This window comes from the organism of the source record quoted next, unplaced genomic scaffold (genome assembly GCF_019419815.1).
Source record: "Pyrus x bretschneideri cultivar Hongxiangsu unplaced genomic scaffold, Pyrus_bretschneideri_v1 Contig22, whole genome shotgun sequence".
Taxonomy (NCBI): Eukaryota; Viridiplantae; Streptophyta; class Magnoliopsida; order Rosales; family Rosaceae; genus Pyrus; species Pyrus x bretschneideri.
In genome coordinates, this window is record NW_025999524.1 from 2,551,698 (window position 1) to 2,573,605 (window position 21,908).

At 39.7% G+C, this 21,908-nt stretch overlaps 3 protein-coding genes and 1 pseudogene across 6 annotated transcripts; 2 read left to right on the plus strand and 2 right to left on the minus strand.

Annotated features, from left to right (window-relative positions):
- Positions 1 to 1,553: 1,553 nt before the first annotated feature.
- Positions 1,554 to 10,593, plus strand: LOC125477522 (protein SHORT ROOT IN SALT MEDIUM 1). The gene is given in 22 exon segments (XM_048584674.1): positions 1,554 to 1,697; positions 1,828 to 1,914; positions 2,221 to 2,418; positions 3,355 to 3,645; positions 3,753 to 3,853; positions 4,088 to 4,607; positions 4,610 to 4,761; positions 4,863 to 4,908; positions 5,571 to 5,663; positions 5,749 to 5,804; positions 5,971 to 6,088; positions 6,211 to 6,418; positions 6,503 to 6,579; positions 6,694 to 6,867; positions 7,467 to 7,494; positions 7,599 to 8,737; positions 8,860 to 8,934; positions 9,084 to 9,158; positions 9,252 to 9,860; positions 9,979 to 10,020; positions 10,134 to 10,196; positions 10,294 to 10,593. Coding segments are annotated over 21 exon segments (4,224 nt in total). The 5' UTR covers positions 1,554 to 1,697; positions 1,828 to 1,845; the 3' UTR covers positions 10,384 to 10,593.
- Positions 10,594 to 10,665: 72 nt separating this feature from the next.
- On the minus strand, positions 10,666 to 12,300 carry LOC125477521 (annotated as a pseudogene).
- A 283-nt stretch (positions 12,301 to 12,583) lies between these two features.
- LOC125477610 (anaphase-promoting complex subunit 2) lies at positions 12,584 to 16,926 on the minus strand. 2 transcript variants are annotated; one of them, XM_048584935.1, is made up of 14 exons: positions 16,419 to 16,926; positions 16,007 to 16,305; positions 15,843 to 15,914; positions 15,452 to 15,696; positions 14,883 to 15,299; positions 14,569 to 14,770; positions 14,366 to 14,480; positions 14,166 to 14,248; positions 13,929 to 14,048; positions 13,710 to 13,798; positions 13,552 to 13,633; positions 13,162 to 13,353; positions 12,880 to 12,948; positions 12,584 to 12,798 (listed from the first exon to the last, which is right to left on the minus strand). In XM_048584935.1, exons 1-14 carry the CDS (start codon positions 16,924 to 16,926, stop codon positions 12,676 to 12,678), a joined length of 2,616 nt encoding a protein of 871 aa, XP_048440892.1. In that variant the 3' UTR covers positions 12,584 to 12,675. The 2 variants fall into 2 exon arrangements, with proteins under 2 accessions (XP_048440892.1, XP_048440893.1); XM_048584936.1 differs by having other exon boundaries at positions 16,007 to 16,282; positions 16,419 to 16,657.
- Positions 16,908 to 18,584, plus strand: LOC125477611 (mitochondrial uncoupling protein 3). Of its 3 annotated transcripts, none has more exons than XM_048584938.1 (2): positions 16,908 to 17,472; positions 17,810 to 18,584. In XM_048584938.1, the coding sequence occupies exons 1-2, from the start codon at positions 16,908 to 16,910 to the stop codon at positions 18,358 to 18,360; spliced, it is 1,116 nt and encodes a 371-aa protein (XP_048440895.1). In that variant the 3' UTR covers positions 18,361 to 18,584. The 3 variants fall into 3 exon arrangements, with proteins under 3 accessions (XP_048440895.1, XP_048440896.1, XP_048440897.1); XM_048584939.1 differs by having other exon boundaries at positions 17,813 to 18,584; XM_048584940.1 differs by having other exon boundaries at positions 17,026 to 17,472; positions 17,818 to 18,584.
- The last annotated feature ends 3,324 nt before the right edge of the window (positions 18,585 to 21,908 follow it).

Here is a 21,908-nt window from a genome sequence, read left to right on the forward strand (position 1 = left end):
ATTAGTTTTCTTTTGTTGCTTCTGACTCTGCAAAGCTTTCTTCGGCAATGCGCTGCATCCCGGGTTTCATGCAATTGTTCAAGCAACGATTGATGCTCAAAGACGAGAAGAAGAAAAAAACTTATCTCTTGCACTATGTTTGGACAAAGAAATCTAAAATTATTAAATAATTTTAAAATGATGGAAATTGAAATGACGGAATCTTATTTTTTAGAATTTGTGAATTTTTTTGTTTGGTTAACCTAAAAGAATAATAGAATTGAATACAGAATTTGCTTTTTTTTAATATCACGATCACAGAAATTGGAAAATTACACTTATCTACGTGGAATTTAAACTAGGGAATTGGGGGTTCCAAATTCCAAGTTTTTTTCCATGCGGAAATTCCAAATTTCTATATTTATGAATTCAAACATGGAAATTGGTGCATGTCAATATATAAATTCTGGTTTTTACCCAAATTCTAAGTTTATTCTACTCATCCAAACATAGTTTGTAATTGAATTTGGTTATCGCTGACATTTATTTAATGTAATTTCTGTGGATGGGAAAGCAATTCCAAAGCTTTTATCGAGGAATGAGATCCACTCCGAATCTCTATGTCAAAACCCACATATTGAGAGATTCGGACTTTTCAAAAGAGAGAGATTCGAGTTGTTCGAAGTTTTTGAATTTTTTTGAAGTAGGCCAATGAGATTGACTAATAAGGGGCATATGATTGAAATTGAGACTACTATAAGCTTCAAGTTGTGCTCCATATACGGAGTTGTCATCACCTGCTACTGAACTGGATGCCTTAGGAACCAAAGCGATTGTGTAAGTATGCATTGAAAAAGTTAAGTTCACTGTACAACCAATTGACAATACAAAGAGCGTCCAATTACTTATAAACACATGAATAATCTCTTCTTTCATCAGTGTCGGATTCATTTTCAAAATACGTAGATTAGCCAGGCGGGCATTCAAATTTGGGTGTTTGGCCAAACGCCCAAACTTTATGCTTAGGAAAGGACCTACTTGTAACGCTGCATAAAGTTTCGGTATTTAGAAGTAGGATTTTTTTTTTTTTTTTTTTTTTTGGTTCAGTTGATAATTTGAAAACCTGAACAAATTCAACTAGGGGTGTGATATCCATACATCCCATTTACTTCTCATACACCTTTTTAATTTTCAGCCGTCGGATTAGATGAATTGAAGAAGATCAACAGACTGAAATTATTAAGAAGTGTATGTGAAGTAAAATGTAATGTGGATAGCACATCCCATTCAACTACCACGGAAAGCGATATTATGCACTTTTTAGTTTTTCACACTTTCATCTTTATTTATGGTCATCGAATTAAATAATCGATATATAATCAATAGTCGGGATTAATAAGAATGTGTAAAAATTACTTTCCGTAGGTGCAATTTTTTCCAAATTAAAATAAATTTCAAACTATGATTAAAGAAATACCGGGCCCATTTAGGCCTCTAAGGCAAGTTTATCCGGGTCCGTCCATTATTACAATCCGACCCACCAAGGCCCAATCCAAGTATGGTCAAATGTCAAAACCGCGAACCCTAACCCCGGATAAACGAAATAACAAAGTCTCGTCTTCCAGTCTTCAGAATAATCAGAGATTTAGCGGTTTCGTTTGCTCCATCACAGAAAGCTTCAATCGTTCGTCAGCCCCTCAATAATCGTCGCCCCAAGGGTTTGTTTCATCTGTTTATACTTTTAATTTTGAAAATTCAACACTCTTATTCGCCAGAATTTTCTGTACAGAATTCGAATTGGCGTATTTTTCTTGCAATTGATTAATTTGTTCAATTATTTTGAATTAGGGTTGCACTCGAGACGTCATGTATTCCAGAGGGAATAATGCGTACGGTCAACAGTCATATGGTGGTCAGTCTGCGTATGGCCAAAATGTAAGCCTACGCACTTCAATTGTTATATAATTTTCATTTATTTCATGGGATAGAATTTTTTTTCCAGAAGTTTTGTATTTATTCTTAGTGGGTGTGTTTTAAATTGTGATATTTTGTTTTCCCTTATAGGAAATTTTCGTTTCGCTTTGTTGTTTTAAGAATTTCCGTTAAGTTGTTTTGTTCGTCGTCCAATTGACTACATTCGGGTGTTTTTAAATTTTATGGAGTGAAAAGGGATATTTTTTGTAAGAGTGCGGAAAGCGGGGGCTTTTTTGTTCTTATTCTTATTTATTGTGATATTTGTAGCTGGGAGCTGCTTATTCTGGAAATCCAGTTGGAGCGACTGACGGGAGTTCGCAAATTCCATTGGTTTCGCGGCATACATCAATGTTAGGTGGTTCGGAGGAAGTTGATGCCTATAGACCTCTCCCTTCAGCTGCAGCTCATTATGGGGGACAGTATAGCTCCCTCTATGGTTCAACTGCTTTGAGCACCGCAACTCAGGTTAGTGGATTTCTTCTATAACTCGTGTTTGTGTATTTGGAAATGTGAGCTGTATTTTTACGCTGATACATGTTGCAAAGAAGCATAGGCTACCTAGGAGTTCGTAACATTATGACCTGTCATATAACCTTTGTACTCCACGATAGTTTTCCTTTCTGTTCCCGTTCTTCGTATAACCTTTGTACTCCACAGTTATCTCCACGATAGTTTTCCTTTCTGTTCCCTTTCTTCTTTCCTTTTATTCTGATTCAACTTTAGGAAAGCATAAAACAAAATTTGTTTTATTATTTTCATAAATTTGAAATTTAATACTTACAACACATCCAGTTTTTGAACCTGGTTTTTTTAATAAAACGATATTTTTACACTAAGGGGTAGGGGATTTGGGTTAAGCCACACAATAGGCCTGCTGTAATAATTAGGTATCGAACTTGCCATCGACGGGAGTCGAACCTAAGACTTCCCACTTACAAGTGGAGTGGAATAACAGTAGACCATAGGAAAGTGACTTGGGTACTGTAATTTGCATGCCTACTGCTTTCCTAGTTTTTGTAAGCCTTAAATGCGTTAAATGTCCGTTCCAGTTTTTGGGTAGGCCTTATATGTCTTAAATGTGTACCCCGGTCCCTCAAAATCTTAAATTTTCTGCCTTTTTTTTTTTTCACTTAAATGTATTTTGGTGGTATTCGAACGGCTGGTTTCATGGAAATTACTGTTTGAGTCATGTGGTAGTTCTCCCAACCAAGCTTAGAAATCTTAAATTTTCTGCCCTTTTTTTTTTTTTCATTTAAATGTATTTTGGTGGTATTTGAACGGCTGGTTTCATGGAAATTACTGTTTGAGTCATGTGGTAGTTCTCCCAACCAAGCTTAGATTTGATTTGTGGCGAAGTGTTTGTTGAACCATCTGGTGCCTGATTTGGAGTTTTGTGCATAGGTTCCTTCAATGAGTACTAAAGCTTCTGGACCATCGGTTTTGGAAGGTCGTGGTGGCTATGCCTCTTCTAAAACAGATTCGCCAAAGTTCTCATCTGGTGACTATATCACTTCTTCAAGTCATAGGTATGGTCATAAAGGTGATCAATTGTATGGTGAAAAGGCCCCTGAGTATCCAGCGATAGACAGAAGGCAATATGGTGAACGTCATAGTACTTATATGGGGATGGAGTTGCAAGGTGAACCAACTAGTCGATATGCCGATTCTATTGGTTTTGGTCCTCAACATCAGGTTTTTCATTTTCATCTTTTAATTTAGAAAATTTGTTATTTTCTTTGTACCTCTTTGAATAAGTCATGATTTTTAGTTTTATTGTTTCCACATCAAATTTTCAACAGTCCGAGATTTATGATCGCATTGATAAGGCGGTGCTGCTTCGGCAAGAACAATTGCTCAAATCTCAATCACTGCAGTCTGCTTCTCTCGATGGGAGTGCAAGGTACTTTTATCTGCTGATTTTGTGCTACATTTGTGAGTGGAACCTGATTTTCATTTCATGATCAGTTATTATCACTAGTAGTTTGTTTTCCTTCCCCATTAACTAATAGCAGAGGACGTCATTCTTCCTTTCTCAGTAACAAAATCATCTGAATCTTAATAATGAGTCTGTCCACAGCAATGCTAGATGGTGATATATTTCTAATTAGACTGAGTGGCAACACATTTCTGGCAGACAACCTGATTATCTTGCAGCAAGGGGTGCCGCTAGTCGTCATCCCACTCAAGATCTTACTCCTTTTGGAGGAAGAATGGATGCTGACCCACGGAGTTTATCGATGCTTAGTGGTTCTTCATATGGCGGACAACCCACTCCATCAATATTAGGGGCAGCTCCACGGAGAAATGCAGATGATCTCATGTTTTCACAAAGTTCCTCAAATCCTGGTTATGGAGTCAGCTTACCTCCTGGTAGGGACTATGCCACAGGAAAAGGGCTCCGTGGCCCATCACTTGAGTCAGATTATCCGAGCAGCTTGTCTCATGGTGGTCATCCACGAATTGATGAACGCAAGGATGACAGGGCTAGTTATCTTCAAGAATTTGAGCTAATGGAGGAGGCGCGCCGTCGGGAGCGTTTGCGTGAGAGAGAGAGAGACAGAGAAAGGGACAAGGACTGGGAACGCGAACGCGATCGCGAACGTGAACGAGAAAGAGAGCGTGAACGAGAACGTCTTTTGGAGCGGCGGGTGAAGGAGAGAGAGAGCGAGAGCGCAAGCGTGCACTTGAAACCAGGCGGGAACGAACTCCACCAAGAGTTTCTATTTCTAAGGATCGCCGCGGTTCCTCTTTGGCAAAAGAGAGGAAACCTTTACGAAGGGATTCCCCGCATCACGAAGCTATGCATAGGTGGATCTTGATGTTTTATTTTGCGTCCTGCTCTAGTTCTTGAAAATAGCTTCTTTGTCTCACAGCCTTTCTAACTAACCTGGTGTTCTGTTATGCTGAAGGCGTCATTCACCTGTTAAAGATAAAAGGAGAGATTATGCCTGCAAGGTAAAAGGACCACTGCAAGAGCTTAGCCATTCAATGATGTTGAAAATATATTCCCTTCAAATCTGCCTTTAGTCTTGTGTTTGGAATTGAGTTATTCACTGGTTTCAATCGTGATGCTTCCTGTTATTTCTGTTCTGGATTCAGTCTTAATTCCTGGGATATCCTTAACCCTTTTCTATTCTCTTCGATTTTGCTTCCTCTTTGTCTTTTGGCTCTATGTGCAAATGTTGTATTTCTGCCTTCCTAGGCTTATTGTTTATAGTTGGCTCCACCATGTTCTTTGGCACCTCTATCTTCTCACTATACCTTCTTTCTCCTGTCTGTGGGCTTGTTCTTGTACATTCCTCCTCATCAAGGAGACCATTGCTGATTCTGGAGTTTCTGGATTAATTTAATCCAGAGCTTGCACCAAATCATCTTATATAAGTGTTTGTGGATCTTAGATAAAGGTGAATAGTTTTCAGTTGCCGTAATAGCTGTTGCAAATGAAGAAAGTTACCTTCTACAACAAAAATTGATCGAACTCTGCAAACGAAATATACAGTTGTCGAATAATTTTTAACATGTGGGCTGATCATTCTGTGTAAACTACAGGGTTTGTCTACAACCTGAAATGTCTTTACGGTTTCGATCATTTTGGTAACAATATTATTTATTTGCAGGTTTACTCAATCAGTCTGATGGATGTAGAAAGGGATTATCTTTCCATAGATAAGCGATATCCCAGACTCTTTATACCCTCAGAGTTTTGCAAGGTATGTTTACATTTTTCATTTCTCACTCATTGGTTATGGACACATAGTTAAGTACATACTTTAAGTGTGGTTTGTATTGTTTTAGGCTGTTGTCAACTGGCCAAGGGAGAACCTTCAACTGTCTATCCATACACCTGTCAGGTAATTTGCTTGTTGAAGCTGTGTCAGTTAATTAATTTTCTGGAGTTCTTATTCTGCTTTAGGATATATAATCCTGAAGATTCTTAAAGAGAGGAACATTAATTTTTTATTTAAAGAAACTAGAAGGAATGAAAGTGTAATTGTACTGCCTTGTTGAGTGGCACAGTTTTGAGCATGATTTTGTTGAAGAAGATGGTGCAGCTAAGCTGTCAGAGCCAGTCACTGAAATGTTGGTTGAAGTACCTGAAAAGTCAGGACGTGGAGATATAGTGTGGAATGCGAAGGTAAGCCACTAAAATGTTGGTTGAGTGAAATTGTAATTGTACTACCTTATTATTTTGTTTCTGCCATAGCAGTGATTGTTTTGCTTGAGCAGTATTTTCTGTTGTTTATTTTCTCCTTTCAGATTATCTTGATGAGCGGACTTAGCAAGAATGCTTTGGAAGAGCTGTCATCTGAAAGAGGTTCCGATGATCGCATATCGCACATCTGCAATATCCTTAGGTTTGCCGTTCTCAAAAAGGACCGTTCATGCATGGCAATTGGTGGTCCATGGAATCCTGCTGATGGTGGAGATCCATCAGTTGATGATAGTGCTTTGATTCAAACTGCCTGTAAGGTGTGTGCTGTCTGTTATCTGTTATAAAGATACAGATTACGGAGAGTAGTAGTATTTTTTTTCTAGTTGTTTGAATGAGTTTTTCTTTGTAGATATGGAAGGGATGTTGCTAAACTTGATCTGCAGAACTGCAAGCACTGGAATCGTTTTCTTGAGGTAATTTTTGCATGTAATGGTTGTGATAGTTACCTAGTTTCCACTTGCAAGGCCTTTTAACTTTGCAGGTTTTTAGTTCACAACTAATTCGTCAGTTCCATCTGAAATTTGCAGATACACTATGACAGAATTGGTAATGATGGACTCTTTAGCCATAAAGAAGTGACTGTAATATTTGTCCCAGATTTGTCTGAATGTCTCCCTTCATTGGATTTATGGAGAGACTGCTGGCTTGCTCACAAGAAAGCTGTTGCAGAAAGAGAGCGTCAACTTTCTTTGAAAAGAGAGGTTTGTTGCTTCTATTGTTTGAAATTGCAGTTTCCCTGGATTTTGTATAGTTTTATTTTCGGTAAAATGGTTTGGGATGGGTTTTCTTTGTTTCAGTATTTACTTATTTTAGCATGCATGTACAAGCATGGTGTAATCATGCTACCCTACAGTGGAACTATTTAAACATGGGTCCTACTGCTGATTAAGAAGATTTAGTAAAATTGTTTTGGGATTAACTACACGGAATCCAATATTTACCTTTAAACCCTGCTGCTGATCATTGGTACACACACAAAATAGTTTGAGAACTTGATGTCGAAGTACTTTTAAGAGCAAACATGCCATGTTGTTAACCATTGGATGGAAAATAAGAAGTAAAATGATAGGATCAGAGGATGCAAGCCTATAGTAATGCTTTTATTAACTTTTGGGCTTTCATCCAACAGCATAGTCTTCTTGAACACTCTTTTTGACTGAAGCTCTTGAACACTCCATAAATGCTTTTTTAGTATCACAGTCTCTTTTTATTTATTTTCCCAAAACATTTAACAGCAGGATTTAGGTTGACCAGCTTATTGTTTACTTGCTTTTTAACACTAGTATGTTTGTTCTTTCAGAGGTCACGGGACAAAGAAGGGCTGCAAGGTAAATGGAGTTTGTATTCTTGTTGTGTATGATGTTGCATTTTTTGATTTGATGTTCATCAATAATCTAGTTTATCATTACACCTATGTTGGTTTTTGATTCAGACAAGGAAACGGAACCGTCAAAACACAAAAAAGTTGAGAAAGACGATAAAAAGAAAGAGTCTGCATCCACTGGAGATGCAAAAGAAGTTAAGAAAATGGAGCAAGATGGTAATAATTTGAAAGGGAATGCATCTGAAGGAAAGAGTGATGTGAATGACAAGAAGCTTGAGAAAAAAGATGAGACTGGAGGAGACAAAGCCAAGATTGAGGATAAAAAGGAACAGGTAGAAATTGCCGAAGTTCAGACAACGGGAACTGTGAAGACTGGGAAGAAGAAGATTATAAAGAAGGTTGTCCGACAGAAGGTTGTTGGTAAGTCAACCAATGATAGTACAACCAAGCAGCCTGAAAGTCTTGGTGAAGGAGGAACGAAAGGTAATTCGGAGACTCCTGGTCAAGAGGAGGAACCTTCTGCTGATCCTGCAGCAGTGAAAACCTTTGTGAGGAAAAAAGTTATTAAAAAGGTTCCAGTGGCGAAGGCTGCTCAGAATGAGGATAATACTGGCCCAAAGGTCAAAGTTGAGAAGGATACCGGCTGCTCTGAGGAGAAAGCTGATCCACCAAGCGGTGGTACAAATACAAGTGGGAAAACAATTGTAAAGAAGAAAGTAATTAAGAGGGTACCTAAAAGAAAGGTCACTGGTGTTGAACTGAATGAAGGGGTTGCTAAGAGTAAGAAAGATGGTGACGGGGATGAGAAAAATGTTTCTGGAGATGATAGTATGGGGAAGCAAACAGCAGATGTAGAAAAGCCAGCAAGCGATGCTGTAGAAACAGAAAAAAAGGTTGCTTCTAAACCGAAGGCTTCAAAAACACAAGTCAGTGACAAGCAAATTGATGCGGCCAATTCAGCTAAAGCTGATGCCCAGGATGTTAAGGAGGAAAAGAAAGATGAGAAGGCAGCTGGTGAGAGAAGTGGCTCTGTGACTAAAGTGGAGACTGAGACAGACGCACAAAAAGCTCCTAAGAAAAAGTTGAAAGATGCGGAAAAATCAAAAGAGGAGAAGGAGAAAAAAGACCGAGATGGAAAAGATGATTCTAAAAGCAAATCAAATAAAGAGCTGAAAGAGAGAAAGCCTGAAGAAACTCCTCGACACCCTGGATTTATCCTACAAACAAAGTGGAGCAAGGATTCTAAAGTAGGTTTACTATAGCCTGAATAGTACAGTTTGTTTATTGTATGCATTACCTATATTTGCATGTTAACCCTCTCTAGTATTCGTTGCTCACTCTTTCTAATCGTGAGTTAATCTGGCAACAGCTGCGTTCGTCATCACTTTCACTTGATTTTCTATTGGACTATACCGACAAGGACATTGAAGAATCAAGTTTTGAGGTATATTTTCTCATGGCATCTATTGGTCTTAATGTCTGCCTTTAATTCTATGACCGACCTTTTGGATCTGTGTTCTCTTTGCTAATTTCTCATTATGCCTGTAGCAAAATAGAGCTAATTGTTCCTTCCTTTTCCCTCCTCCTTTTCAGCTTTCACTTTTTGGTGAAACGCTCTATGAAATGCTTCAGTATCAGATGGGGTGTCGTCTTTTGACATTTCTACAGGTTGGTTTGACACAGTTAATCTGAGTACGGATGTGATTTAATATTTTTTCTTGGTGACATTAGCATCCTCATTTATGTAGTTTGTTTTTTCAGAAGTTGCGCATAAAATTTGTGACCAAGAGAAACCAACGTAAGAGGCAAAGAGAAGTAGAAAAACTTGAGAAAGAAAATGATGAAAAATCAGCAGCTAAGCGCCCTAAAGTGAACGAGCAAGAAAATGATGAAAAATCACCTGCTCAGCACCCTAAAGTGAATGAGCTCCCTGTGAAGAACCAGGCTATTAAATCATCGGAAACATTGAGTCCATCTGAGCCAGGTGGCGAGAAACAAGATGAAGAAAAAGCAGTTCCCCAAGATAATAGCTCTGTTGATCACATCGGTGAGGTGAAGATGGAGCCTACAGCAGATGAAGAAGAAGAAGAAGACCCAGAGGAAGATCCAGAAGAAGATGAAGAAATGGAGGATGCTAGTCCTCAACATCACTCCTCTAATGAGAACAGTGAAGAGGGGAAGAGCAGTGTTGATCCATTGACTGGAAATGAGAAGGATGAACTCAATGTTAAGGAACCAGATAACAAGAAGGCTGCAGAAACAAAGGCCAAGAACGAAGCAGATGCAGGTGACAGAATAGAGGGGAAGGTGGATTCAGGTAAGAAAGAAACTCCCAAGGCAAAAGAGGTTGTTGACAAGGAACTATTGCAGGTATCTTCCGGAAGCTTTCTACCTTTATTATTATAGTTCGATTGTGAACAGTTGCGCTCCCTCGATCAATGCATTAATCCCATCCTTTTGCTTTTTATTCTTTTTCCATCTGAAACAGGCATTTAGGTTCTTTGACAGGAATCAAGTTGGCTACGTCAGGGTAAGATGCAATCTTCAGTGCATATATTTGTTTTGTGGTCTTATTAGAGAAAACTGATATGTTTACCGAAAAATAAAAGCGAGAGAGCTGAATTGTTTTAGTTACTTTTTCAGGTTGAAGATATGAGATTGATAATCCACAACTTGGGAAAATTCCTGTCCCACAGGGATGTCAAGGTGAGAATCATGAGAATTTCTTTACTTTGTTGCCCTTAGTTCTCTCTTCGTATTATTTCCGTCGACAGTCTAGTCATGCTTGGTTTCTCTGCATCAGGAACTTGTGCAGAGTGCATTATTAGAGAGCAACACCGGGAGGGACGACCACATTCTTTACAAAAAGCTCGTTCGGATGACCGACATTTGAGATTTTAAGCTATTTGGATTCCAAATTTCTTGTATTTTCCTTTGACGACCACATTTTTTTACAGAGAGCTCGTTCAGATGACTGACATATGAGGTTTTAAGCCATTTGGATTCCGAATTTTTTGTATATTTTCCTTTGACGATTCTCACAAGGATAGGAGGGAATGAACGATGGGGCTTTCAATGTTACAATTAATTTGTTTCCCTTGTATTTTCTGAAGTTTTTGCATCCGAATTCAAATTCCCCTATTCCTTGTTTAGAGTAGTTCAAAGTATCGACGTGTTGAGAAAAAAAAAAAAATCTGCGTAATATATTCCGTTGGTTGAACAAAAAATCAGCTCATCCGTGGATTATTGGCTAATACAAGAAAATATAAATCTAAGCTATTGGTTAATAGCATTGATTAAGGAATGCCTAAACCAACAAGGCTCTTCATTGCTTGCTTTTTCACTAGTTTCCCGTACACCCCTCTTCCCAACTTCAAAGCTCTCTCCATTTCCAACATTCCTCCACCACCTCTCTTTCAACTTCTCCGCCACCATCTTCAACACCCTCTCGTCGCTTCCCACCGCTTCCCACCGCTTCCACGACGCTATCAACCACCGTCTCCAGCTGTGGTATGCGTCTTCCCCACCCTTTTGCCGATTTCTCTGTGCCATAAACCTGAGAGCATGCATCCCAAAACGATGCTCTCAAGTACCCCTTCTCCCTTTCCTTCACCATCCACCTCCTCATGCCTTCCTCCAGCTTATAAACCGCAGCGCCGGCCTCCATTCTAGAAGCATGGAGCATTACATAATCTCCTATATGCATACGTCTTGCATTCGGAACACATGAATGGTTGATGAATGAAGGCAGCACCCACAGCCCAACACCGTAGTAATCGCTGTTCTTCCCCAAAATCTTGGAAGAAATTGCACCCTCAACAAGTGAATTGACAACCAAGATGTTCAAAATCCTGCTCGCATCAAGCTCATTCTCATTATGGCAGCCGCCATTGTGCTCCGCCTCGGGCTTAAAGCAATTGATCTCAGGGACCTCAAGCTCATCCTCATCTTCCCCACTCGACAATGTACTAATCAAATCGCGGATTCTTGAACATTTAGCCACGGAATCCATAACTTTTTCGGTGAAGTTCTTCCACATGACCAATTGGGCATTCTCATCCAATTCTTGACCGGGCAAAATCCCCCTCTCTGTGGCAACAGCTTTCACAACCAACACCAAAGTTCCGGCATCAATGTTCTTCGTCGCAACCAATGTACTCAGCTGGTTCCAGAGGCTTCCCGCAAAACCCGTTAACAACCCATTCAGAGAGATCAAAAGCTCCAGTTCTCGTCATCAGCTCGAGCTTCTTGGACTTCTGCAAGTACCCATCGAGGTCCACGGAGCTCCCATTAGCCTGTGGGTCGAGCTGAGCTGTTCGAAAGCAGTCCAGCGCCATCGAATACCTGTTCAGATTCAGCAAGATCTTACCTTTGCAGACAAGAGTCTTGAAATGGGCCCTCTCGATTTCCAATGCCCGTTCGCAATCCCTCAAAGCTTCTGCAAAATCTCGGAGTCTGGATCGCGCTTCTGCACGGTTCGAGAGGGCTAGGCAGAGAGATTTTCGGAGCTTGGGGAGATGATCTGGGTCGGGGTTTTGAAGGGTGTTTGAGATGTGAGATCGGCAGAGGGTGATGAAGTGAGAGTATGCTTGTACGGACTCCTGCCATTCTTCACGGAGGAGGAGCTCCGTGGCTTTGGATCGGAGCTGCTGCAATTGCTCTTCTGCCGCCACCATTGCGAGCTGATCTTGCTGCTTGGTTTCTTCTCTCATCTCTGAATTTTCGATTCTGTTGGGGTTAATGAGGGTTTCGGTTCCCTGTAGATTTTGAATTTGGGATTATATGTAACGGTCACATTGCCTTTTCTTTTTTTTTTGATCCAACACATTGCCTATTCTTTTTCTGCATTTTTTGTAACGTTAAACGGATATGTCGATCTTGACGAGGTCGTAAGATATATGGCCAGTAAATAAAGCAGAACGACGTCGTGGAGATTGTCACAGATATAGAATGTACAGATTCAATACAATAAATCTCTGAATGCACACCGACAAATCTCTCACACAATAAACCTAATGTAGAGGATTCAATGAACCTAATTTAAAAGATTACGAAAAGATTTTAGAGAGACCAAAACGGAAAACAACGCATTGTGTACGAAATGAAGCCGATGCATTTTGCCAAGCTCTATAAATTTACCAAATGATTAGGGTGCTAAAGAATACATTGCAAATCTGTTTAGTAATTACTTTTTCAAAACGTACATTCCATCTCTTACTTCTAACTTCTCTTCGGAGACCAGACCCGATAAGAAACTCTGTAGCTGCTGGAGAGTTTTGTCGTAAGGTGGATCCGCTATACAGAACATCTGTAGGAAAGTGTACGGAGATACATTAAAAACAGCTTTGCAGAAACTAAATATCACGGGGAATGTTGAAATCATCCTTACCTTGAGAGTATTATGAATTCGATCTAATGCCATGCTTCCGAAGTTTGTGAGCATCCCCAAGATAAATTTCTGCAACAAACCAAACACCGTTTCAAAAGCTGGGAACAGAAAGGCATCATGCGTTTAACGGTTTACATGAGCGAGATCAATACTTGACACAATTATCCAGCACTATCTGGCAAATAGTGTCACGAGCGGCAATTTTGCCCCCTTACCCTCGTACCTACAGATGAAAGTACATTACTGAAAGCAAGATTGGAAAATCTCGAAGACATCACATACCTCATACACAGTCATTTCCTTGCGCAGTTGATCCTCTACCGAAGCCACAGAGCTCTCTCCCTCCTCATCACCAACTACAAGATCCTCAATGCTCCCATTGTTACCACCATTTTTACCCGTGTCAACCATGCCTTCCATTAGTGTAAACATGTGGTCTTCAGAGTCTGCCCTGGGTGATTCTGCAAGAATTCCCTTTATAGGAAAATAGAGAAGAGTGCATGAGCCTTCTTCTGACTTCGAAATCTCAAAACTTCAATTAAAACAGGTAAGGATCCATTTAAACTAACCGCTGGTGCTGATTCCAAAGTTTCGAATACTCTTTATCTATTTATGTACTGAATGACGAGAGGCACATCGTGAAACATGAAAGTATGAGTTTATCAAGCATACCTTGCTGATCCAGAAATTTATCCTGCGATTAAGTACGTCTACTGGAACCCCAATTGCAGCTGCAAGATCCTTAGAGGTCCAGCTGAAAGTAGAAAATATAAATATAGCAAAAAATAGGTAACGAATAACAAAGTGTATTAAGATATTTCTGATGATACCTTGTCTGATCTTGAAATTGCATTATAATTGCTGCTTGTATGGGAGCAACCATGAATTGCACTGTCCTATCATCAAATTGCAACTCCAACTAAAACAGCACCAACCACCATACACGTTGTTAACGTAGATTAAGTGGTTCAAGGGAATAAAGAAAAAGTAAGCAGGTCAAAAAACTCCTAATAGAAAGGGCTTGAGATGACATTGTGCAAGCACCGTACCTTGACAGTACCAAGACTTTTCTTCCATAATAGTTTACGGGGTGTCTTGATTTCATTAAACCTCTTTGCATAATCAGATAGTAGTTGGTCAACAGGCCCAGGTACATTGAGGGACTCATCCTGAAATTTATATAAAGATACTTCAAATTAAGAGCATGCAAATCCATGATCCAAGATCTTTTCCCTCTATCAAAAACTTCAACATAAATGATATTACCAGAGGAAACAATTCATTACCTGGATTTGAGGCCAGAAATTTGAAGAGATGATTGTAGCATCAAAATTATCCATGGACACCCCTTTATCTCCCAGATCAGTACCTAAGACATCCACCCCAAGTTAGCTGAATGAAATAAAATAACTGGTCTTCTAGTAATGCAGGAGAGAGAAGTCCCAAAGCCATCACTCATGGGTGAAACATAAAATTTGAAAGATACCCGTTTGAGACGGCTGACTTATGGTTGCTTTAATATTGCTGTTAGTCCTCTTAGAATCAATCAGATCATTCAGCATAATCTCGCATTTCTGCATGCTGCTCTCTCCAAAATGTATCTGAAGAATGATTACACATTAAAATAGAAAGTATAAACACAACATAAATAAATCCTAACTTCATCCGGTAGATAAAAGAAGCACTAGCCTTGAGGAGCTCAAGAGTACGTATCTCTGTATCGATGTCATAATCAGATTTATTGAGAAGCTTTTCAGCCAGCATAACACGGTACTCATTAACGAGTTGATCTTTTGAACCAATTATGCCAACAATCATCCCAAGTATATCAACCTTCCTTCGGTTCCTGCTACCCTTCAAGGGATCAGCTTCTACAGGGTCAGGCTCCCAGCTGAAATGGCAGAATCACTCAGAAATTACATCATCTATATACAGTAAGTGCCAAAATTCAAAAGCAACTAAATTACACTTCAATCTTCAACTATAGCCTTCCATGCACATACCGCAACGCATTTATCCATGCTTGCTTGTCATCAGTGTGGAAATCATCATCAAGACCAGTGTTCTCTTGATTTTCTTCGTCTCTGTTTAATTCTTCAAGAAGGCTATCCCCAGTGTTTCCAGACACATTTGAATTCCCACCAGTGCCATCTGTAAGCATGGTCACAATGCACTTTATGGTGTCTTTCCTTCCCCTCAAATAGTCCCTTATTGGTTCGCCAACTGATTCGAGGAAAACACCTGCTGGATCTATTGTCCGGAGTGCTTTAATCGTGGAAACATATTGATGCAAAATGTCATTGGTTGAGGCACCTGCAGTAAGTAAACGATAACGCAGTGCAGTGATAAATGACTCAACCAGCTTAGAATGCTGTCCAGTGTATTCAAGACATTGTTTCAAATCTTCAATCGCAGGAGCGCTGCAAAACCCCAAAAAGACAAAAAGTGGTCATGGTAAGCCACAATACAGCTCGTAAAAGCTACCGAATTCCCCCTCCTTAACCAGTTAAATATCATGGTGGACTTCAACAACTGGAAAGCAAGGGAACCCCAAGTTAAGAAAAGCACATACCTGTCAGGATAATCCACAATAATCTCAAATAACTTGGCTATTCTTAAATCTTGCAAAGTTTCATAAGCAAAATACTCAAGTCGCAACTGCCATCTAACAAGTCCTTCTGATGGAATGTCGATTCCAGGATAAAATGTAGAAGGGCATGAAGCCAAAGGTGACTTGAGACCAGATGAAGCACTATCATAACTAACAGTGTCACCAAGATAAGCAAGAAGAGCATGCAAGAACTGAAGAGGCACCGCCTGCAAAATACACATTGGAATGATAAAAGAAAACTTTGCACTTTGAAAACATAAAGTAAAGCCTTAACGTATGACTAAACCATTAATGCGCGACATAATTGTGGCACAAGCAAAATGGAAAGAAAGCACAAGCACGCGAAAGCAACCTGTATCCACCGCTTAATGGACTCCAAAAAAGAAACCCGGTAATCATCACCAGCAAGATCATGAACTTTGGCCTGTCACTCAAACAAGACAATTAGAAGTTAGAAAGACAAATGAAATAAAAAGTAAAATGTAATAGACGAAAAAAACAGCAGAGACTGATCACCTTTAGAAACAAAAATATAGCAGAGGCATAGGCATCTTCAGCCATAGATGTAAACCCGAGACTTCTAAGATCGCGAACAACCTTCCCAATGTTGTTCACCAATTTATTGTTGTCCAAGAACCTGCCTTGGGGATAGCACTCATCAATCTCCATCTGTCCACTCCTGTATGAGACTTTGCATTTGTCATCCACATCCATATCATCTGCACCATCATCCTCATCGTGGTCACGCGGGAATTCACCGCCCATCATAGTACTCAGTTCCTCCAACCTTCCCTTAAAATACCAGTGGAGTACCTCTAGAATTCAGAAAATTTGAGGCATAAAAAAAATTGCAGTAATTGCAGAACCAAATTAGAAAAAGGGAAATGTAAATCGATCAAAGTCGAGATTTTTATGAACTTTTCGGTACCTGGAAAATGTCGAGGGAGAGTTGCCATAAGAACCGAAGACACTGATAACTGGTACTTAGCAAAAAGCTCCGCTCTATAATCATCAGAATCATGGCTCCCTTGGTTGTAAGACTGCAAAGCGTGAACCAGAATCAATAAGCACTTCTCCTGGTACTGCTTTTCCATTGCTATTTCTTCCAGAGCGTTGTAGAACACTTCCTCCTCGATCGAACCGTCGCCGTCGTACTCCTCGAAATGCCGCCAAAATTTCAAGGCGCCATTTTTCTCGAAGGTTCGCTCGAGAGCGCCGAGGAAGTAGTCGCGGAGGAGGGACTCGAGCCCGTGCTTGCAGAGGCCGTGCACGTGAGATACGATCTGCTGACCGGCGGAGAGGTCGCCGGCGCCGGTCAGAAGGGTGTCTGTTGCGGCGCAGAAGCCGCTGTAGCTTTCGAGGATTTCGTTGATGGAGTCGTCGCTGAGCCTGTCGAGAACCGCTAGGTTACAGACTGATGAAATCGAATCCGCCATTGCAGAAGCCGCGGAAGCTCGAAACAGGAAACCCTCCAATTTACACGCTGCAGAGAGTTCAGATGGTAAATAAACGACATACAGAACACGCTGTCGTTTATGGAAAGGGATGTCGTTTACAGCGACTGGATTATAGCAACTTTACTGATTCAATTTCCAAGCTTTTGCTCGTCGACGATGAAACAGAGCGAAGACCCCGGAGCGTACAGGAAGATATTACTGGCGTCGGTCTCGGCCATGGTGGCGGAGACGACAACATTTCCGGTCGACCTGACGAAGACGAGGCTTCAGCTGCACGGCGAGTCGGTGTCGGTTGGGTCAACCCGGCGTACCAACGCGTTCCGGGTCGCCTCGGAAATCGTGCGGGAGCAAGGTCTGGTGGGATTGTACAAGGGCTTGTCACCGGCGATTCTCAGACACCTCTTCTACACGCCGATTCGGATCGTCGGGTACGAGCAGCTCAGAAACTCGCTGAAGAGCGACGGTGGGTCCCTCTCTCTCCCCGCCAAAGCTCTCTCCGGTGGAATCTCCGGCGTCGTTGCTCAGGTAACTTGCTTTCTTGTTGTGCTTAACATGTTGGGTTTTCAATTTTTTTTTTGGAATTTATAATTTTGATAAGTTATTTGGATTTGGGAATTTGGAAAATTCACAAAATTATGTAAAGGAAAAAAAAAAAAAAATTCCAAGCTTTTTGCGGTGGACCATTAAGAAAAATGAAGCTTGCGACTTTAGTTTTTGTATATACAAAAACCCTACTGAAAAGTACAAGCTTTTTCGACATGATTGTTCTAGCTGTGCAATTCCTTGCCAATCAAATGGTGCAATAATTGTTTTAAATTCTGCATTTGCTTCGGAAGTATGATATGCTTGTGTTTACTGCTAGTAGTGCAGTTGGTAGCAAGCCCTGCAGATCTTGTTAAGGTAAGGATGCAAGCAGACGGTCGGACGGTGGCCCAAGGTATACAGCCTCGGTATTCGGGGTGTTTCAATGCTTTGAACAAGATTGTACGAGCAGAAGGCGTTGGGGGACTTTGGAAAGGGGTTTTCCCTAATGTCCAAAGAGCATTCTTGGTGAACATGGGAGAATTGGCTTGTTATGATCAGGCAAAACGTTTTGTGATCGAGAATCGGATTTCTGAAGACAACATATACGCTCACACTTTGGCGTCGATCATGTCAGGCCTTTCGGCAACTGCTTTGAGTTGTCCAGCTGACGTGGTAAAGACGAGAATGATGAATCAATCGAGGAGCAAGGAAGGGAAGATTATGTACAACAATTCGTATGATTGTCTGGTGAAGACTGTCAAAGTTGAAGGTTTAAGAGCGCTGTGGAAAGGGTTCTTTCCGACATGGGCAAGGCTCGGTCCTTGGCAATTCGTGTTCTGGGTCTCGTATGAGAAGTTTCGACAAATTGCAGGATTCTCTTCCTTCTGATGAGTCTTTCCTTCCACTCGCACCTTTCAGGCTTCCATTGATAGTACTACTCCATGTCAATTGAAGCTTATAGAGAGCCAGCAAGCCCTTACGATGAGAATTATCAATTTCGTGAGTTTTCGTTCTTTCTTTCTTTCTCTTTTAAAATTGTTCTTCTTTTGTCAAACATTCAAGATTATTGCCTTCATAATATGCAAGGAAGAAAGATTCACTTTTCAGTGAAATTCTGTTGTGTTTTGGAATTTGTCCCCTCAATATGTCCCAAATTATTTGAAACACAAAACAGAAGAAGAATCAATTAGCCCTTGAACATTTCTTCTTGCAGAGCAAGTTAGTTTTGCAAAGGTAAGTTGCAGTTCACTCATTAGATTATTCCGTAGGAAGCTTCAGTGCGAAAATATCGGCTGCACTTTCATATGATCTCCTCTTTCTTACAGTTATAGATAGACTAGTTATATGTTCAAAGCTTTACACCCTGTGATTAACTTTAGCTGCCATTTTTGATAAGGCCTAGGAGATGAAATCCTGTATCAAATTGGTTGTTATGGACCGCAGGCTCAGGCTGTGTACTGTTTGAACTGGAATGAACTCTCAGCCCACCAATGCCTAACTCAACTCTTGAAGCTTTCTGTACAAGTATTATTTATTGGTTTTTAGTTAAAATCGTTCCTGAGATTTAAAATAAATAGAAGTGATTTCTGAGATTGTCCACCATCCATTATTTTGGTCATTCCATTAAAAAACTCCGTTAAGTTAAGGGTATAACACATAACTTTGGTTCTAGAGATTTGTATAACACATAATTTTGATTCCTGAGAGTTGCATAACACATAAATTGGGTCTTTAAGATTGTCCACCATTCATCATTTTGCTCCTTCCAATAAAATGCTCAGGGACCACTTAACGGAGTTTTTTAATGGAATGACCAAAATAATGGATGGTAGACAATCTCAAGAACCACTTCTATTGATTTTAAATCTCAGATACCAAATTTACGTGTTATGAAAATCTCAGGAACCATTTTAGCTAAAAAGCCTTATTTATTTGGTGAAATTCATCCGAATTCGTATGCTAGGTATACGTATTATTTCTCTACATAACAAATCTTGCCCTTACTAAGGAATCAAAATATAAGTTAGCCCTTCATTGAAATGGTTATGTATCTCGTACTTGAACACCTTGGTATCATCACTAAAGGGTATTTATCCCATATCTAAACAACCATGTATCGTTTTGGTTCGTGACCTTTATTCGTGTGTCATTTCAGTTAGGAAATGGTGCTTTATCGTATTTTTCTTTTGTCAAAGAGGGAAAGTTTATCTTATACTTGGACAAAACCCCAAGGGGTTGGTTTAGTTTGAACTCCCAAGGATGCATTTCTTGGGGCAACCGGCTCTGCTTTGGTGTACTGTTTTATTCGGGGGTCAAAAGTATGTTCCTGCCTCGTGTGATACTAGGGAGGGGGATTATTGATTACCTTTCAGATTCCAAGTTATGATCCCATAAACATAATCCCATTGATTCTTCAAACTAAATAAACTGAAAGGTTAGATAGATCATAGATGATGAAGCAAAAACAACCAACTTGTAGAACCACCACCATAAAACGTTGTGATTGCCAACTGCCAAAGTAAACATGTAATCTTTACCCAAAAAAAAAAATAGTAAACGTGTAATGAGGAACAGAACCACCATTCATTACTATGCTCACCTCACTCACCACAACAATTTTTAGATGACTCATCACTATTTTTCTTCTCACTCGAGTGTGCAGAAAAATAAAAGAATGAACGGAAATCATTTTCCATAATTTATAAAAAAAAAAACTAATGAAAATGGTTTAAAAATTTTGAGTTTTAATGATAAGGACAAAATAAAGGGTAAAGTGAATAGTACCATAATTAACTTTTTAGTGTAAAAATATAGTTTTTCGTTAAAGTAAATAGTACCGGAAACTTTTCGTTAAAATTCATTTTATAAAACCTCATCCGCTAACGAATAATAAAACCTACTTTTAGAAAGAGACATCAAACACGAGTAAAATCTTGGACCTATAAACATACATTTCATGCACTGTGAAGGCTATACAACAGTATAGGCATGTACAAATTGACCCTACATACATTAAACGATATTATGTTAATTAAAGCCGAGTACAATGGCTAGAGTGAAATACATCCGTTTTACAAAGTATATCTTTGTATTATACTAGTACACGCAGGAGGTCTGCGAGCTTCCGACAATCTATGTTTGGATAACGTTTTTCCAAATTCTAAGAGATTGAGGCAAAGTTAACAAGGAAGGATCATAAAAATTAGATAGGAGGGATTAGAAAAGCCCTTCGTATATAGAAGGGATTACAAAGACATGCAAAAGAGATTAGCAAATGACACATTCCAAGTAGGGTTTTGCTAATTTCTCTTACATGTCTTTATAATACTCAAGGAGGGCTTTTCTGATCTCTCGTATCTAATTTTTTATGATTCATTCTTTACTAACTTGACCTTAATCCTTTGGAACTTGGAAAACCCTCACCCCAAACATGTAGCCTTAATTACTTAGCATATATTCTTACTTTAGAAATTTAGAATCGTCCCAAAAATGGGAGATGAGACTGCCAAAATAGGTACATTAAGAACTTGATCACACATACGTGAAGACCTAATTAAGTTGTATGTGAAGTTGAAAACAATATCGGTGCAGGTCATCGCAATTCGGATGAACAAGGACACGAGTCATTGAGTCCCAATAAATTACACTGCCCTATATTTAAAGACATAAAAGGTGCCACAAAGACCAAGTTAGTTATTAGGTAGTATAGTAAGCAGTGTACTTATGTTTCCAGAAGATGGAGGTCGCCCTACATTCATACAAGTAGCGACAACGTTGCTCCCCCTTCATTCACACAAGTGGCGACAACGTTGCTTGGCACAGACAAAAAACTAATGTGCAATTTATGTTGGGATAGTCTCCTTCTCTTGCCCACCCCCCTTCCTCAATCCTCGCTAAGCAGTTGGTAGTTGGAAGGGATGTGATGGGGAGCTGCGAGGAGGGAGAAACAAAGGAGATTATATGAAAATGAAAGTGGTGTATTTTGGTAATCATTTTGGTGTTAGTTTTTACTCTTGTGTTCGAGATTGGGAGGAAGTATATACTAGAAATGAGGGGTTATAGAAGAGCGGAGTAAGGATGGCGGAAGATAGTGTTTAATCCAGGAATCGAATTTTTGCGGGTTCAGAGTTAAATACAATATAAAAATAGCACGAAACCCAAAAAAAACTTTAGTTTATTCACTAGGACATTTCGTCGAATACCTAGTTGGCTTATTGTTGTCAGCCAAACCATGTTGCACACATGTCAAAAGATATCAACATATGCTGATGCAATCTGATGAGTGATATAGAAAGAATTTTTCAAGTATGATCGACACAACCTGTCAAGATATACCTAGCAGGACCTACATCAAAACTTAGTAGGCATAAAAAGAACCTATACAAACATTCAGAGAATCCTCAAAAACATTCACATATATATTTTTCAGACTTCGG